Source organism: Nilaparvata lugens, chromosome 2, assembly GCF_014356525.2.
Source record: "Nilaparvata lugens isolate BPH chromosome 2, ASM1435652v1, whole genome shotgun sequence".
Taxonomy (NCBI): Eukaryota; Metazoa; Arthropoda; class Insecta; order Hemiptera; family Delphacidae; genus Nilaparvata; species Nilaparvata lugens.
Window position 1 is genome coordinate 87,091,828 of NC_052505.1, and position 18,699 is coordinate 87,110,526.

Consider the following 18,699-nt stretch of genomic DNA (forward strand, 5'->3'; position numbering starts at 1 on the left):
CAATGCTATGAAGCCAAGTTCGGCTTGTTTATTGGGTATGTTCATAGGAGTGAGTCTGTGATAATACTACAATAAGTTTATAAGTAAATGCGTGATGAAAGATCGAAACTGAATTTTGAAAGACCAAGCTTCTTATTTTTATCGGTTTTCTTGAAAATAATTCAAGACTTGAATCATGTTGATGGAATTTGAACAAGTCGGCTTTATATTGACGGAAGCTGTGATAACTTCAATAATAATAAAAAATCTGGTGTGGTACACTCACACAACTTTCCCTGCTCATTGATCTATAAGCCTCATTCTTAAACGAGGATAATCTAGGGGAATAACAATATGCCGATTGGCGGCTAAATAATTTTATTAAAACTACGATTATACTATTGTTATTGTTTTCAGAGTACATTTTCCTTTGTTTGAATTATGAAATTTGAGGATTTTTTTAAATTTGTCAAAACAGCTGTTCTACAAATAAAATATCGATGTGTGTTCTTTTGAATAAACTGCTCTACCCACTTACCTCAAGCACGAGAAGGAGGTTACAAAGTAAATTTCTCAAGGATGGGGTGGACCCCCTGTTAGTTTCTCAGGGAGGAGACTCATGCTAGTTAATAGAGTTGATATATAACGATACAGGGTATGAATTTGAAAAAATCGGTCATTTTGAGAAAATCGTGAAAAACATGGTTTTTAAGTGATTATCCGCCATTTTTATCAAGCATATTACGGAGCTCCTGCAATTTTCCTAGAAATGAGACTCATGTCAGTTGATAGGGCTTATAAATATATGAATTTATATATCCTATCCATGGTATCCTATAAGCTATCCATGGTAAAAATTTGAAGAAAATCGTTAGAGCCGTTTTCGAGAAAACCGTGAAAAACATGGTTTTTTAGTGATTATTCGCCATTTTTCTCAAGAATATTACGGAGCTCCTACAATTTCCCCAGAAATGAGACTCATGTCAGTTGATAGGGCTTATAAATAGCTATCTAGGGTATAATTTTGAAGAAAATCGTTAGAGCCGTTTTCGAGAAAACCGTGAAAAACATGGTTTTTTAGTCATTATTCACCATTTTTTTCGCCATTTTGAATTGAATTTTATAGAATCTCTTATTGTCGGATACTCATGGTATAAGCACCTCAAGTTTAAAATTTCAAGTCAATCGGTTAATTAGGAATGGAGTTATCGTGTTCACAGACACACACACACAGACCAACACCCAAAAATCATGTTTTTGGACTCAGGGGACCTTGAAACGTATAGAAAACATGAAATTAGGGTAACTTAAATTTTTCTGGAAAGCAATACTTTCCTTACCTATGGTAAATAGGGCAAGGAAACTAAAAAGCATAATTTTTATCTGTATTTGTATATTAACAGAAGCAGCATTTTTATCAGCCCTTTCTGAGGAATCGTCCAGGTGCGGTCCAAATCAAGTTTTTTTCTTCCTGTCCCACAAATTCCACACTTGAATTTGATACTCCAGTCCTGACAACTTTGACTACTTGTTCAACTCAGAACCGGGTTTTCGATAAAAGCATTCCATCCAAGAAATTCAAATTCACATTCTACTCAAATTCTGTTAAAAAGACAAAAACTCGAGGAATCCTGGCACTCGATTATCAAGCTGAGTGATTTGCATTTTACTACACAATACCTAAAAAATGTGAATCAGATTAGCCCAAAAAACCAGGGCCAGATTTCCCAATAGGCCAGGTAGGCACGGGCTATGGGTGCAAGTTGCCATAGGGTGCCGAACAAAGAGAAAAATAATTTAAATATCTAGGAATAGAAATGAATAGTCGAAACTTGGAATATTTTTTCTAATTTAATTGATTGAAAAATCAGTCCAATACAGGACTCAGATTTTGTAGTTAATTGGAACATAATATTGTAAAATAACTTCACGGTAAAGTGTTGAACTATTTTAAAATTATCTTTGAAAGATGAGGAGGATGAGGATAGATTTATTTATTCACGTATCATACAATTTTAACAACACAAGATAATATTGAGACTTTTTAATTGTTCCAGATTCGTAATGAAATACAAAATTGAGCTTTCAAAGTATTCAGCCACTGATAATGTGAAGCATAATTCACTACTAGAAATTATAAGGGCAGTAATTAAATAAACTAAAACAAAGCAATTACTATTTTTGTAGAGTATACAGAATTCATTGAATCAACTTCCATCTACCGGACAAATACAGTACTACCTCCTACTATGATCAACAACTCTTCCACCAATCACAAGCGACTAGCTTCCTTCTAGCACACGCCCTTCAATCCTATTGGTCGATGACAAATCAACAACGTTATGGACGCATTTTGTGGGAGTGAGTAAACGATTCTTACCAACAGTGAAGAAAATGACAAGAATATATTTTTACGAATAGTGAATGCGTTTCAAGTAAGTGATAAAATACTCTTTCTAATCAGTATATATCTGTTTTAATAATTAATTATCATGTTAGTTAGAACAGCTACTTTGTGAGAAATAGATTCTTCTTCATCTTTTCCTTCTTCTTGTTCGTCTTCTTCGTATTGTCCGTCTCCTTATTGATACCCTTTCTTCTAGTGTGGCAATCTTCCCAATTAGGTGTCCTAGTATCTATGGCAGCTGACACTACAGTACTATGATTACTCCAGTTTCATTTCACCAAACTCCTCGAAATATTTCGTTCAACAAGATCCGACTTTATTGAAACAGATCGTGTACGTTTAAAGCCGGTTCAAGCTTAATATAAGCTCTACTATACCTGTGCATATACCTTGATATATCCACTGTACCTCAGTGAACTGTCAAATATATTTGTGAGAGTTGTAAATGCTGTTCAAGTGATTTGAAAAAAAAATTGAAAAGTCATCAAATTTGATCTCAATTATAGAGTTCAGTGATAAAATAGCATCAGGTAGTGCTGTTAGCAGTGTTTGAATCAATAAAAATGATCATAAATAACCTAAAATAAAATATTTATTCAGTAATTTATAATAATATTCTATATTTCACAGTGATTGATCAATGAACTTCTTAAGTAAGTAATTTCAATTAGACTAAGAGTCGCAAAAGATATAAATCTGTCCCTCGAAAAACACTATTATTTGGTTGAGCAAATTATTCCAAGCTCTATCCACTATTTTGAGAGGAGTTTCTTATTTGAGGGTATTTTGTTTGATGTTTGTATGCTTGTGTTTGTATTTTTATTTCTTTGAATGTAGCCTAAATACTTTTATTTACCATGTTTAATCTATGACGATGCTATGCATTTGTATAAATGTTTTCTGCAATAAAGAAATCTTGAATCTTGAATCTTGAAGTTCCAGTGCAAATAATTAACAGAAAATAATGGAATAGTGAATAACTCACACCCTCAAACAGCAGATCTACTAATGGAAAATGTGCTACTTGGGCTTTGCCTGTTTACTCAACCATGTAACACTGAACATTGAATTTAATAAATAAATAAATGAATGTCATTGAAAAAACTGACTTTCATATTCAGAAGAGGTAGGCCTACTGATATTTGATTTAAAATATCTATGGTATATATGGTATTATATAATAAATCTATAATCCATAGGAATTACCTATATTGTTGAACAAAGATTGTATAAGAATCTAATAAACTAAGTTTATGAGGAAATATAATCCTTACACTGTAACGATCCTGATTCAGTTGGTGTCTAGTTTGCCTCTGGGATGTTTCTTAAGATTTTCCGGTACGTTAGACCCTTCGAACAGAATAGCCGACTGCTTACTTGAGTTAGTTTGATCCAGAAAGTTTTAAACTAAAACATAATCATAGCTTGTTTGTTTTATTCGTTGATGAAGATGATCCCAATGAATGGTGATGGAGTGAAAAGGGTGGGAGCAGGGGCAGGAGCCAAGGGCCAAAGGGTAGTCTCTCTGAATGAGGGCGCAGAAGCCTTGAGGCCCTTTGATCGCGCCCTTGCCTTAATTAGAGACGGGCTGAGGCGTTTAAAACCGGTACGATATGCAAAGTTATACACGAAAGCTATTTGCCTTTTAAATTATGAGCGAGTAATGCTGCATATAAAGTGAGTGGACTGACTGAGCCATGGGTTGAGGAGGGTGGGGTTGCTTTTACTCGGAAGGGTAAGGAGTAGTAGGAGGGGTTGCTTTTACTCGGAAGGGTTAGGAGTTCTGACTTTGTAATGACAAACTTCTTGTTGGCAGTCCCCAGTTTTATGCTTTGCCGACTCATCCATAGCACTTCGCCTTTCTTTGTCCCTTCGCCCTATCCCCATGTTTCTTCCTCCTTTTGGATTATTGAAAACATAGAAGGTATAGAGAATGCTTCCATCAAGCTTCTTTCATTTTTAGTTTTAAATAGTGATAGAAGACTATCAGTTTTGAAATGAGAAAAACGTTTATTTCGAAATGAAATCTTTATTAAGTTATGATCATATTGAATGAGTATTTGAGCAGTGCCCGTCAGTTGTCAGATCATGCATGAGCCGAAAAACAAAATCTGAAAAGAGCCATTGAGACAGTGTGGCTTGTCTTTATTAGCTGATGCCATAGAGAAGAGATAGCACAATCTATCTTTACTCTATGGTGAAATGTACAAACAGTAGGCCTACAAGCGTTCAGTATGAGTATTCCTAGTGATTTTATCATAGTTTGTTTCTAATCTGCACTTTCTCATATACGCATCCAATGTTATCACACCCTTACTTAAACAATATTTGGAAAGGAAAAAATCTCTACTTGCCTTGCTTCAGAAATAAGAGAGATAGGACTAAATTAAACAGTTGAAGGGATTGATAATCTTTGATTTGTTGTCCTTACTACCCTACTTTCAAATAATACTATTGATATCAATGATAATGGAATGTACTTAATCCCAAATTTTCACTAAACAGATCTACCATACCAATATTTAAGTCAGACAATGTAACAGAAAAGAATTCAAAGAATTCTACATTTTTATACAAGCCTACATTTACATAACTTCACTTTGTAATCGAATGCTTTCATCAATGTTGATTATTATATCCCTTCATTATGACAGATTGATTACTAACCCTTTATTATGACAGGAAAGTAGTAATATTCTTTATTCTAGCGCAGGTCAGAGTGTTGATGCTGATGCTACCAAGCCTTGTTCATGACATAACTGCTCTTAATATACAAATTATACTACTTATACTATTGTATTCAAATCATGACCAGAGGCAAAGGGTGAATGGAATGGATTCATGAAACCTGCTCAAACTGAACTGGAATTATTTCTATTCTATTTAGAGAATAATGATGGTTTGTCTATATATAGCTTCATAGGCTGCTTCTCATATTATTTTATCATTCCTTCTCACTCATTAAATTATTATATCGTATCAATATTGTAAACTGGTAACATCTATTCAACATTCTCTCTATAAATTTGAGAAAAAAATACGATCAATCTAGTGAAGGAATGATAGATAAATACGAAAAAAATGTATACCCTTCAAAAATATTGAGTAGGAAAAGCAAGGGGCTTTATAACTACAAGTTCAGTATCAAGCTAAATTATCGACAACAAGCTGAATTATCGATTCATTTCCACATCAGTATTCAAATTTACAAATTCACTTGTGTGGGCTTGTGTATCGTTTGTTATTTCATTGGAAATAATTATTCTATTGTAAATCCAATGAAATTCTGTAAGTTTCATCGGTTCAAGATTGATAGTTTAAATTTGAAAAACTTATGTAATAAGCTTATTTTTATAGAAGATATATTCATGTTTCCCATTGATCACTACCACAGACAAACCTGTGATCACTATCTTCTATTTTTATAGAAGATATATTCATGTTTCCCATTGATCACTACCACAGACACAAACCTGTGATCACTACTGTACTTTTCGTAAAGAGGAACTGTGAGACCTGAAGAAGTATAAGAGAATAGTTGAAAAAATACATTATATTATGCCAATGGAGTATTTGATAGGGCTTCTTGAATATTTAAATACATTTTGGAAAATTACTAGTACCCTTTTCTATATTTTGCTATACAGTGTGAACACAACTAGTGTCGAGCACTCATGCCATTTTCAAATGTGATTTTGACATTTGAAAAAGTCATAAGTGATCAAAACTAGTTGTGTCTAAAAAGAAAATATAGAAAAGGGTACTAACAGAGACAAACGAATATCCTTTCTTCATTGAATCCTTATCCTTCCTAGTATTCTTCTCTCTTTAGTACTACAGTCGAACCTCTATATAACGAAGTCGATTATCCCGAGAAAAAATTCGCTGCTGAGAGGTATTCGTTATTGAGAGGTTCTGTCAAGAAAACTGTCAAGAAAAAATGATAAATTCTAGTGTCATAGGATTTTCTTACTCTGATCATGATTGTGTCACGATATGTGTGCCCTGTAGCTCTGTTGAGTCTAGTTCTAACGATTTTGTCACTATTACTTCAAGACCTGTACTAAAGATAAATTACTACAATTTAATCGGTCTCTAAATTTAGTGAATTGGTGTGCTGTCATGGAAAAGTCAGATGCAAGTGATATATTCGAATCCTCCTCAATACAGTTTTATATTATTTCAATCTAACTATCCCTAGAAAGACCTGTAGAAAAAAAGTTTCCCAGTTAATAATAGAAAGAATTTCAAATGTAAGGCTGACTGGTACACACCTGAACTTGCTAAGATTAAGATTCTACTCACTCTCTTACATGAAAACTTCAAAAAACAAAAAACCGAACATTCGAAAACACTTTATCTTAGATGCAGAACACTGTACAGAAATTCATTGGATGAAGCCAAGAGGGATTCTGTCGCATCAATCATTGAATCTTCTAATAACAAATGTAAGAAAGCATGGCAAATTATCAAAACTTTATCCTCTAACAAGAATGTTGTAAACTTATCTACTCCTGAACCAAACAAACTTAATAATTATTTCATTCAATCAGTAGATGATGTGCACGAGAAGATAGACAAGCCATCAATTACAGCCAGTGCATTGCTCAATGATAATGTCAATAAAGTGCAAAATAGCTTATTCTTTTTTCATGAGGTGAGTCAAGAGATGATTTTTAAAGTGGTTCATAATCTTAAAGTTTCGAAGAGTGAAGATTTCTATGGTTTATCAAGCTGTCTTCTCAAAAATATTGCTCACTCTGTAGTGCCATTACTGACCATTTGTATTAACAGGTGTATTACACAGGGTGTTTTCCCCGATGTATTAAAAGTCTCCAAAGTTGTTCCCGTTCATAAGAAAGGCTCAAAAGAGGAACCTTCCAGTTATAGACCCATTCAAATAGTGCCTGTCTTCTCCAAGGTTCTAGAAATTGTCATGTATATACAGGTGTATGAATACTTGGTAAATCTTGGGGTACTATCGGAGCATCAATTTGGTTTTGTGAAGGGAAGATCCACTAATGACGCCTTCGATGCACTTATAAAATTTGTAATTGAGTCTTTTGAAAACAGGTGCTTTGCTCAGGCTGCCTTCTGTGACCTGAGCAAGGCATTTGACTGCGTGAATCATGATATTTTGCTTGAAAAATTAGCTTATTATGGAGTCAGTGGAAGGAGCCTTAGTCTTTTTAGATCGTACCTTGGCGATCGCCAGCAAGTTGTTTGTGTAGGAAATAAGAGATCCGACCTTGCTAAAGTAAAGTACGGCGTCCCCCAAGGATCAATATTGGGACCACTCCTCTTTGTATTGATGATAAACGATCTTCCTCTCACAATCAACAGCAAGACTGTGTTGTATGCTGATGACACTACTTTTCTTAATTCTCATTCAGATGCACACACTTTACATAATATGACAGCTGATACCTTGGCGGAAGCTTCCAAGTGGTTCAGAGCTAATGGCTTTAAATTGAACGAGGATAAAACTCAGCTTATGACATTTGGTCTCAGGGATTACACACACAACAATAACAATAGTTTAAAGTTTTTAGGCTTAATGTTTGATCACAGATTGACCTGGGAACCCCACATAAATTTCGTTTCTGCTAGGTTATCTAGGGTTATCTTTTTGTTAAGGCAGTTGAAGAATCTTGTACCGGAAAAATACCTCAGAAGCTCATATTTTGCTTTTTTTCAAAGCATAATTGCATACGGAATTTTAGTATATGGAAACAGCTGCCACATCAATAAGGTCTTGCTTTTGCAGAAAAAGGCTATCAGAATATTGACAGGTGCAGGGTATCTAGATCACTGTCGACCTCTTTTCAAAAAAACAAAAATATTGACTGTCATAAATCTCTATATATTTCAAGTAATCATGCACACTAGAAAGAATCTCCATAGCTTGAATAAAAGATCCAATATTCATGCTTATGACACCAGGAAAAAAGACCACATTGATATTCCATATCAACGTCTTGTCATAAGCATGAAACACTATGACAGCATAGGCTTGAGAATGTACAATAAGTTGCCATTGGATATCAAATGTTGTGAAAATATTGTTATTTTTAAAAAATTACTTTTTGAGTGGCTGGTTTTGAGACCTTTCTATTGTTTGACAGAGTTTTTCGATTCTACTTGATGTAATTCTACTTTGTGACTTTAAACTATTGCTTTGACTTTATTATTTCGTAATTGTATTACCATGACTTTGTCAATTACCTATATTGGTCTACGACAATAAAATCTATTTATTTATTTATTTATTATTTATGCCACGATCCTATGGATTTTATAATATCGTATCACGGCAGTAAATAAATGAATATGGTACATAAAACATAGCATCGCGAACGTAGGTAGAGTACCTATTAGGCCAATATTAATATGGAAATTTGAAAATTCATGTTGTTGAAAAAAAACATGTTTTTTGAATATTTGTAGAACGTAATAAGTAAGTAAACTCACCAATTTATTTCCAGAAAGCTTGATTTGTAGGTACTATTAGTAGAGTTTAATCACAGTACTTACTCTGTAGCAATATTTTTCAACTTTTTCCTATTTCCTATATTTTTTTCAAATTTCCTATTTTTTGTTTTATATTTGAAAAAGTGAGTAATGTCGGTTGAATTTTGCATTTGAATAAAACATCATGTTCGATAAACGACTCACTCTATTCAAACAGTCGGACATGTCTGGTACACTATTTTTCAGTTTTAATCCTTGCCTGATACTTTTGAAAGCCTCTAGAACTTCTTGAGCTGACGGATTCTCCTCCTCAGGTTCGTCACAGTCATCATCAACATCATCATAGTCAGTTCAAAGAATTGTGAATGTGTGACAAAAGCAAGAATGGGAAAGTCCAGTCGTTCACCTGCCTGGTCTGCAATAATGACAAGCTCTTGGAATTCAATTCCCGACATGTGTTTGTTTCACCCTCTATTGACTGTCTACCACCCTATCTTCTTCCTACCTGAATTGCCATTATTCTTAGTCTATTGACCTTTCTGCTGAAACTAAAGAATTTCTTGAAAATGCTTCCTATACACACTACACTTTGTATGTTGAAGTCAAGAGAAAACTTTGTTGTTGAGAGGTCCGAAATTCGTTAAATAGAGGTAAATAAGCAGCAAAAACTCTAAAATGTCATGGGACCAGGTAAAAAATCGTTGTGTAGAGGATTTCGTTAAGTGGAGGTTCGTTATAGAGAGGTTTGACTGTATTAATTTTCCATAATAATTATATTATGCATTCAACTGCATGTAGTCTTCAATCTTCAAATTGCTTCACTCCAATTAACAATTGTGTGAAAAACTGCAATTCCTTTAGTGTAGCAGACTCATTTCCCAGATTTATTTGTTGTCCATATTGTCAGTGTCACAAAACAACGTGACTGAAATGCATCACCAAGACAATGCCGCCGTCGCCACCGTCTTCTCTTTTACGTTTCTACGGTACTAAAATTACAGTCAGAGTCGGAGATCATTCCTTGGAAGAGAAGAGAAGCTGTGAAGTGGTCAGCCGTATAGAAGAGGACAAAGAAAGTGCTACGAAATAAAATTGGAGCGCGCAAAAGAGCTTTAATGCACTCAATAAAAGCGGTAGTTAAATTTTACTGTCGGGATAATAAAAGCGCAGTCAAACGAGCCCGCTTTAATGGAATTTGATGTTCCATAAGATAATGACGCCTTCCATTGCTGCAAATTGTTCCCGGGCCGCGTTATGGATAACTTACATGGGCTATTCAATAACAGAGAAGTTGTCTAGCAGTTGAGACTCAGGAGAACTTTTTTATTATGGGTGATAACCCAACCCGAAGCTTGTGTGTGGGTAATGAAGTGAGATAATGTTGGAAAAAATACTTGAATTACACATGGTAATTTCAAGAGGGAACAAAATATTGCATCAATATTTTCCAATTTTGGGCTTAAAAATCAATTCACTTGATTGTTGCAAGTTTTATTACAAACTCCTATGTCAAAAACGCCAAAGACAAGACTGTTTTGGATACATCCAATCAATCAAAAACGTGATGAAGCAGAAGATTCTGACACTAATAGGAACTAAGACCGGATAAGACAAAGTTCTGCAACTATTTACGCATTTCTTCAGTTTCATTTACTGGGCTCCTTGAAAAGGTAAAGTATTTAGCTCGAAGATACAAACAATAGGAACTTCATCTATCCCGTACTTGGACTATAGTGATGTCCACGTTATAATGACAGTGGATAAAGATAGAAGAATAGTGATGCCGATTCTCTGCATTAATTAATTATATTTCTAGACTGTCAAAAACATAATTGGCATCGTTGTGGACCTAGAAAATGATAGAACCACCGGCTTTGTCAAATGATAGACAAGGATAGCAAAACCAAAGTTGATCAAATACTGTCATTATAACGTGGACCTCACTATAGCTGCAACGCTAATTAGCTAAGATAAAATCACTTCACTTTTATGGGCTACTTTATTAAAATTAATAAAAAAAACAATATAAAACATGTAGTACCCCTTTTATTTAAAACATGTCAACAAATTTAAATGTGAAATTTGAACGTGTATATTTTTTTAAATAGAGAGGGTACTTCATGTTTTTATTACAAGTACCCTTTTTATTTAAAACAAATTTGAATGTGAAATTTGTATGTTTAAAATGTTTTAAATAAAAAGGGTACTCATGTTTTTATTAGCTAAGATACTATATTTCATCAAGTTTGTTATTCAAAGAATTCAAAATTAAATCCAGTTGACTCACATTGACCTATACTCTGTCCAAATTCGCATGAGCGCTGAATATTTATTAAGCCGACCCTCGCTCCCCCACGCGCAGGCACACACGCCCGGCCTACCTGCGCCATTGATATACTATGTATACTACGTAGTATACAGGTAGGCAGACCGTCCCTTTACTCACACACACAAAAGGAGACTGCGCTTGTGTGTGTGAGTAGTAAGAGGGTCGGCCTAATCCTTCAGAGCTCATGCGAATTTGGACAGAGTATAAATTTGTTCAAGTTGAGAGGATATATCAATAAAAAGGGATTAAATATTCAACATTTTATTGAAATATAGAGATACAACATAGTAAACGCTTGAAATGAAGTAAAAAAAATACGTATTTATTGAAAGATTTTACATTAGTCATCATAATTTCGAGCTGAGCCAAATTATTCATTGTTCTGGAATGGTGAGGAAGATGGAGACGGTGTTATGTCATCAGGGATGTCACTGAAGTATTGAGCCTAACAGACTTCCTGGGAATACTGAGGAGCAGTGAATGATGCTTTTGGGTTTGCTGAGGAGTGCTTCAATATTCCAAGGAGCCTGGTGTTGTTCAGCTTATTATGGAGCTTATTTTATGGTCCTATGGTCTAATATTCTCCGAGCACGCTTTATGTTTTGAATCAAGGCCAGTGCCCCAGCTTGGAAGTCCAGGACTTCGTCATCAGTGAAATTGTCCAGTGTTGGCACCAGTCCTTGCATGAAAGCCATGTGTCTGTTTGGGACTTCTTCTACCGTCTCCGGCATTCTCACTTCAAATCTGACAGGCGTGTGGTTCTCATTGGGAAATTCTCCAGGCTTGTGGTTCACATTGGGAAATTCTCCAGGCGTGTGGTTCTCATTGGGAAATTCTCCAGGCGTGTGGTTCACATTGGGAAATTCAGCAGGTTTGTGGTTCACATTGGGAAATTCTCCAGGCGTGTGGTTCTCATTGGGAAATTCAGCAGGTTTGTGGTTCACATTGGGAAATTCATTATGCTTGTGTTTCACATTGGGAATTCTCGTTTTGAATGCCCGAGTTTTGTGGGAAGTAGTAGGTAGATCACAGTGCAATGGATCCTGAGTTTTAATTTCAACACAATCCTCTGAGCTATCTTCGCTTTTATTAGTGTCTTCAGTCTCCCCGGAATTCTCAAAAACTTTCCGCATAAATTCCATTTCTTTGTGGTAATTATACTTTTTCATTTTCTTTTCAGGGACTCCCAATTTCCGAAGTCTCTTCAACCTTACAAGGGATTTCCTGTAGCCAGACCTGAAGGATTTCCACCTGTTTATAACGTCTTTTTCTGGAACAAAAATCAATAGGACGGCTACAATCAATATAAAGGCCTCGATAAAATAGACCTAAATTAAAATATTTGTTGCTCACATTCGACTATTGTCTCAAAAAAGCATAGTGTCTTCAACAGCGGTTTGGATTCAGATTTCCAAATTCATAAAAATCCTTCATCTCAAAATATTTTTTAAATGTAATTTATAAATCCCTGTGGAAGACACCATTCTTTTTTAGATTTGTCTTTCAAGCCAAGCACTGTATCTTCGTTCAAAGTTCTCATCAAATAGAGCAACTACAAATTCCTTCATATTTATTAAAAATAATATAAAAAAGTTTACAAGTCTTGGTGCCGGTTGCACAAAAGCCGGTTAAATTTTAATTGTAATTAATTCCAAAAGAACGAATCAGAGAAACGTTCATTTCGAATAAGCCATCTTTAATTGGTTCTCGTGAAATGAATCACGATTGAAATTTAAACGCCTTGGAAAAGGTTTTAAGGAATGTGAAACAATTTGAAAAGACGTTTCATTCAACAGCTGATAGTATCCTTCTAAAGGTGCGTACAGATAGATATACGCGCCGCGAACATGAGCAATTCACTTTTAATCAGCTGATGCCAAGCTTTTTATATCTGTATCTTACCGTTTCTGTAAAAATACAGATATAGTCAGCTGATTAAAAGTGAATTGCTCATGTTCGCGGCCCGTATATCTGTACGCACCTTAATTTTATTAGCACATAATCAGGAGTTTAAAAGTCTAGTCAGTCTTTTTCAAGACTTTAAAACTGTTAAATTCTTTTTCGTCATTCTTGTTCAGCATATTAAGCTATTTTACAAGCATAGAATGAAACCAGTGAACAATTCAAAGCTAGCATAACATTAGTTTTTCCATCATTATTACATAGTAGCTGTAATACATTCTTGAAATTTGGAATTCTTGTAAAAGCGAACTTGGAATTTGATTCCTAGTACAGTACTGGAATTCTGAAATAGAAACAAGTACGGTGATTAGGAACAGCTACGTTTTAGGTTTTGTTTATAGAATGCAGAAGGTAGGTGATGTTTCTGTTTTCAATTAATTGATCTCTCCGATTAATATGACGAAAAATATTAGTATTAGTAAATATTACCGTAAGTAGTAACTTATACGGTAACTGTTTATGCTTATGGAATAATTTTTTCCTCAACTTGGACATGAACCATCCAACAATCATACTCATACAGTGAACCAGCCTTAACGTTCTTTCAAAGTAATGTCTTGGAAGATATTTTTAATAAAGGTCTATGAATTTTTTATATGAAGGTATTTGATAAATAAGTAATGCCGAGTGACCTGACTCACTGGCTAGCTCAGGTATGGTGTCAGAGTTTTCAGGTTGTACCAGATAAATTTCAGAGCCTCTTCCAGGCCGCCGGATGAAATGCAACACTGCTTGGATTATACAAGGTTGTAATTTTTAAAATCATTTGGCTTGCAGTCACATGAGTTTGTCAAGCGATCTGTCTAATGTTTTTGTTGGTCCAAGCTATAATTGATAGCATAAAATGTAGACCTATAAAAATAATATAATAATAATGTAGGCACACTATTCAGCCGCTCTCCTTGACTTTCAAACACCTGAGACGCGAAAAAATTCTTCCGACTAATTTTGACAATAATTGGAAAAATAATTTCAACTATTTCTGAGAATTTTTATCGCTTTCACCGCCTACTTATCTTTTGAAACAAAAAATTTCCAGCATTTTAAAAATTTCGTGTTTTCTACACGAAATGTCTTGACATTGACGAGCATAACCATTAAATTATAAATTAACTATAGGTTGGATAAAAATGATCCAGACACCAAAAGAAAGGAGATATTCTCTTCCTTCTTTCATGTGAAATTCTTATAATCACAAGGGCCGTTTGCACAGTGAAAGATTAAATGAATTCAATCAGCTGTTGGCTTAAACTCAAAATGAGAATCACATTATAACAAATGATACTTGATATAGATTTTATCCAGTTTAAGATGAAATTTAATTTAATTAATCAGGACCTGTGCAAACGGCACTAAATGATTTTAAGAGAAGTGATATTTAGAAGAAAAACGTATTTTCTCACTGTTTCTAATCTTATCAAAATAATTGAATTACCTTTCAAACCTGAAACTGTTCAGGGCTATTGGAAATTTCGGGGATGATATTCTATTTACAATTCTGTGGTTAGATTAGAAATTTGATAAAGTTGAAATTTTTCAAAATTTGGCAACGCTGTAATTAATTGGACGGATAAGGCCAAGTCTAAACTAATTCTATAGTCTATAAGAAATCTATAAACAATGTCTATACTTATTCCCTCATATTTGAGACCTCCAATTGGTCTTCTATTGCCTATTTCTGCTCGAAATGTGTTGACATTGGTGAGCATAATCATTAATTATTATAAATAATAGGTTGGATAAAAATGATAAAGACACCAAAAGAAAGGAGACATTTTCTCCGTTGTTTTGATGTAAAATGAACCACTGCTAAATCATCTAAACTTGTATTGAAATCTCATGGAATTAATAATTGTTAAAAACCCAGCCATTTCTGAATATAATAAATTAAGTTTTCCACGGCCCCTACTTCTCTTTATACCGATTAAAAGATTCTTCATTGGAGTATAATAGACCAAAATCAAAATGAAAATTAAAAATAAATTACTCATAAATTTTGTTATCACGTTCAGATATTTTTATCATTTTCTAGCCAATCTTATTGATATTGTTATCTTATTGATAAATATGTTACATTAAAATATCAATAAGATTTTCATTGTGTAGTTGAGAAGTTGATATTGTGGTAATTATTCATATTGAATGAAAAAGACTAAGAAGTTGTCAAAAAACCACTGATTTATTGATAATTAGAAAGACCGGTTTCGATTATTACACCATTGTCAATCTCTGATAAACACTCAGAGATTTTATTACAATGGTGTAATAACCGAAACCGGTCTTTCTAATTATCAATAAATAAGTGGTTTTTTGACAACTTCTTAGTCTTTTTCATTCAATATGAATAATTACCACAATATCAACTTCTCAACTACACAAAAAAAAATCTTATTGATATTTTAATGTAACATATTTATTTGTCAAAGTCCATTTTAGTTAATTAAAAATGTATACGTTGTGCATTTTAAAAAATTTCTAATATAATCTTTAGATTGTGCAATTTAATAATTTATTCTTTCAATTGTGCATTTTCTTTTAATATCTTAACATAATCTTTCTGATGGGTTTAGCGAAAAGCAGTAGAGGTGTTTTTCAGAAATAAATCAAGAGAGACTAAAAATAGCAAAATGTTACAAGTGAAGATGAAAAACTGATTGTTAAAACATGATTGATAAATAACTGAAAATCTCTCTCCCTTCTTTCCTTTTTCCCATTATTTGGGGTCGGCTCTCTTTGATCTAAGTCTCCAGTTCGTACGATCCATAGTCGTCTGATTTGTCAGGTCCAACTGCTTCATATTTTTATGAACTAAACCTAGCCATGTGAGACTGTGATAAATAACTGAAAATAAATTATCTTTTCCTACAGTTACGTAGAAAAGTGGCCATTGCTGCACTGATTACAGAACGCAAAGAATCACTTTTCCGCTCTAGTGCGGGAAAAATTTTTCTGCACTCCAGATTTGCAACATGGCAACACAAAATACTTAGTAGATTATATGGAGCAACAGTGCAGCAAAATCAAAATGAAGTTGGTAACAGTGACTGCTGTGGCTGCTATAGTGAGCAGAGGTGCAACCAAGCACAACGCGCTAATTATTCATTATATATTATAACCAAGGACAACGAGGACTTTAGGATTTTAGGATTAAGGTTTTTATCAATAATAAAATTACACAGAAAAACATTTTATGCATTTCAGGCAATTTTACCCATAATTACCCACTTTTCATATTCAATGGTAACTGTAGGAAAAACTTAATGTGAAATACGTGCGCAAAGTTCCTCTGCTGCACTCAAGAAACCATTCCGCCCTCGCCTACGGCTCGGGCATAAACGTTTCTTTCGGTGCAGCGAACTGTCACTTTGCGCACTAGTTGCACAAATAACTATTTTGAAACTACTCCATCCACCCACTAAAACAAAATCAATCAATAAAAATTGCACTCACGAAACGGTCTCCTCTTTTCAGGTGGTAAAGCTTCATAGTCTTCATTGACCAGCCTGCAGACTTCCTCCCAACACTTGACGACCTCAGTTCGGTCCTTGTAGCTCTCGAGTCTCCTGTCCCAGAGAGTGGGTCGACTGGAGACGGCCCTTATCAAAAGTTTCGCGTCGAACTCGAACGCTTCTTCCATCACGCAACGACTGGCGTCAACTGAGAACAGTGAGAACGGAGCGAGGACCGAGGAGCCGTTACGCTCCTCATGTGGAAACCCCACTCTTGCCTTAGCATTTCGAGGCGGAGCCTCGACTCCCTGACTCGCGCTGTGAGTACTTCTGTCTCTAGAGACGTAGAGCTCTCTCTCCTTGTCTATAGCTTATATTGGTCTCAATGCATTCAGAGGCCTACTGCATGGATGGTTTAATAATAATAGTCTTTAGAGACGTGAAGGCTCTACCCCCTTGTCCAAAAAAGGATATAGTAAAAAATTATACTTTTAGAAAGTATATTGGACTCAATGCATTCAGAGGCTTATTCCATAAATAAAATACTGAATTAATAATTATTAGTCTCTAGAGACGTGAAGGCCCCCTCTCCTCGTCTATAACTTATATTGGTCTCAATGCATTCAGGGGCCTATTGCATGAATGGACTGGTGATTATTGTTCATATAATACTATTATTCATACTATTATCATTCATATAATACTATTATTCATATACTACTAGTGTGGAAAATACTAATGTACAAGATATATGATTTAATGATGTGCTATATAGTCTAAGCGATTCTATTATTCGAAATTATAAATATACTGTGTAATTGATAAGATGTATTGTTATTGTTATAGATGGAATTGAATAAACAAATTCTTATATACATTGCTTTGCTTCAAGAAACAGATGTAACTTGTATTATAAGAAAATATCGGGTCACCGAGCTTTGTTCGTTATTTTTATTTATTGATAAACAGAACACAATAATTCTCTGAAATGATCGTGTTTATATTTTACAGCTGGCTATACGTCAGATTATGAATTTTGGGGATGCGATATTTTGATTTTTCACTCGCTCACTTTTTACTATCCACAGAGGACGAAAGTCTCCGCTGTTTCAGACAAGGATGGATTATCCTTTTAATGTCGTTCAGCGAGTTTCCCCAAGGATGAGACCTAGTGCAATCGAATTTTTATATTATAAACCTACTATGTTCCTAATTTAATGAAAATCGTTAGAGCCGTTTTCGAGATCCGTTGAACATAAATAACCAGATATAAAAATATAAACAGATTTACAGAAACTGCTCACTTAATATAATGGGATTTTAATTTACAAAAATATAAGTCAGCTTAATCGAGTCGTAAGGAAATCTCCTATTATTTTTTTACTGGCTATAGTGGGGTCGATGTTATAATGGCAGTATTTGAATATGGCAGTATTTTCGACAGCATTGGTGTCTCTCACTATCCTTGTCTATCATTCGACAAAGCAGATAGCGTCATCCTTTTCTAGCTTCGCAACGTTGCCAGTTAGTTTTCCAACCAGAAACGTAATTAAGAAAGAATGTAATTAATATCATAGCTAATATAGCTAAGCTTATTATTATTATGATGATTCATCATTGAATTATTGAAAAATATTTTTTCTTCACGAATAAAAATATAATTGATCATTATTTTTAATAATTATGAACTGTTGATATTATTACACTAGATATACCGGTATCCTCTATAGAAGACAGTGGCAAGGCAGAGAATCGACAACGCTGTTCTCTCATCTTTCTCTATTGCCATTATAACGTAGGCCCAGATCACACAATAATGTTCAAGTTTTAAAATGTTGTTTGAATCAAAGAACAGATGTAACTTGTATAATTATGACCCAATTGCACAAAAGCTTGTTAAATTTTAATCATGATCAAGTTCCACGAGAACAAATCAGAGAAAATTCTTCTGAGAAGAAGGCTTTTCTGATTGGTTCTCGTGGCATTTAATCGGGATTAAAAGTTAACAGACTTTTGTGCAACCGGGATTTTTGTGACATTTGTAAAGTTTGTTGTATCTAATTATTATTAAACGAAAATCCAAATTAAATGATATAATTCAC

At 34.2% G+C, this 18,699-nt stretch overlaps 1 protein-coding gene across 1 annotated transcript; it reads right to left on the reverse strand.

Moving 5' to 3' along the window:
- Window positions 1–11,431: 11,431 nt before the first annotated feature.
- LOC111050672 lies at window positions 11,432–16,804 on the reverse strand. Its single transcript, XM_022337020.2, has 2 exons — window positions 16,599–16,804; window positions 11,432–12,456 (listed from the first exon to the last, which is right to left on the reverse strand). Exons 1-2 carry the CDS (start codon window positions 16,783–16,785, stop codon window positions 11,741–11,743), a joined length of 903 nt encoding a protein of 300 aa, XP_022192712.2. The 5' UTR covers window positions 16,786–16,804; the 3' UTR covers window positions 11,432–11,740.
- Between the last annotated feature and the right edge of the window lie 1,895 nt (window positions 16,805–18,699).

Bases quoted from the DNA above. Each gene is read 5' to 3' on its own strand.
- LOC111050672 (XM_022337020.2), bottom strand. From the start codon at position 16,785: ATGGAAGAAGCGTTCGAGTTCGACGCGAAACTTTTGATAAGGGCCGTC. The intron at 12,457-16,598 runs GTGAGTGCAATT...TTTTTGTTCCAG, and splicing joins TGAAAAGAGGAGACCGTTTC to AAAAAGACGTTATAAACAGG.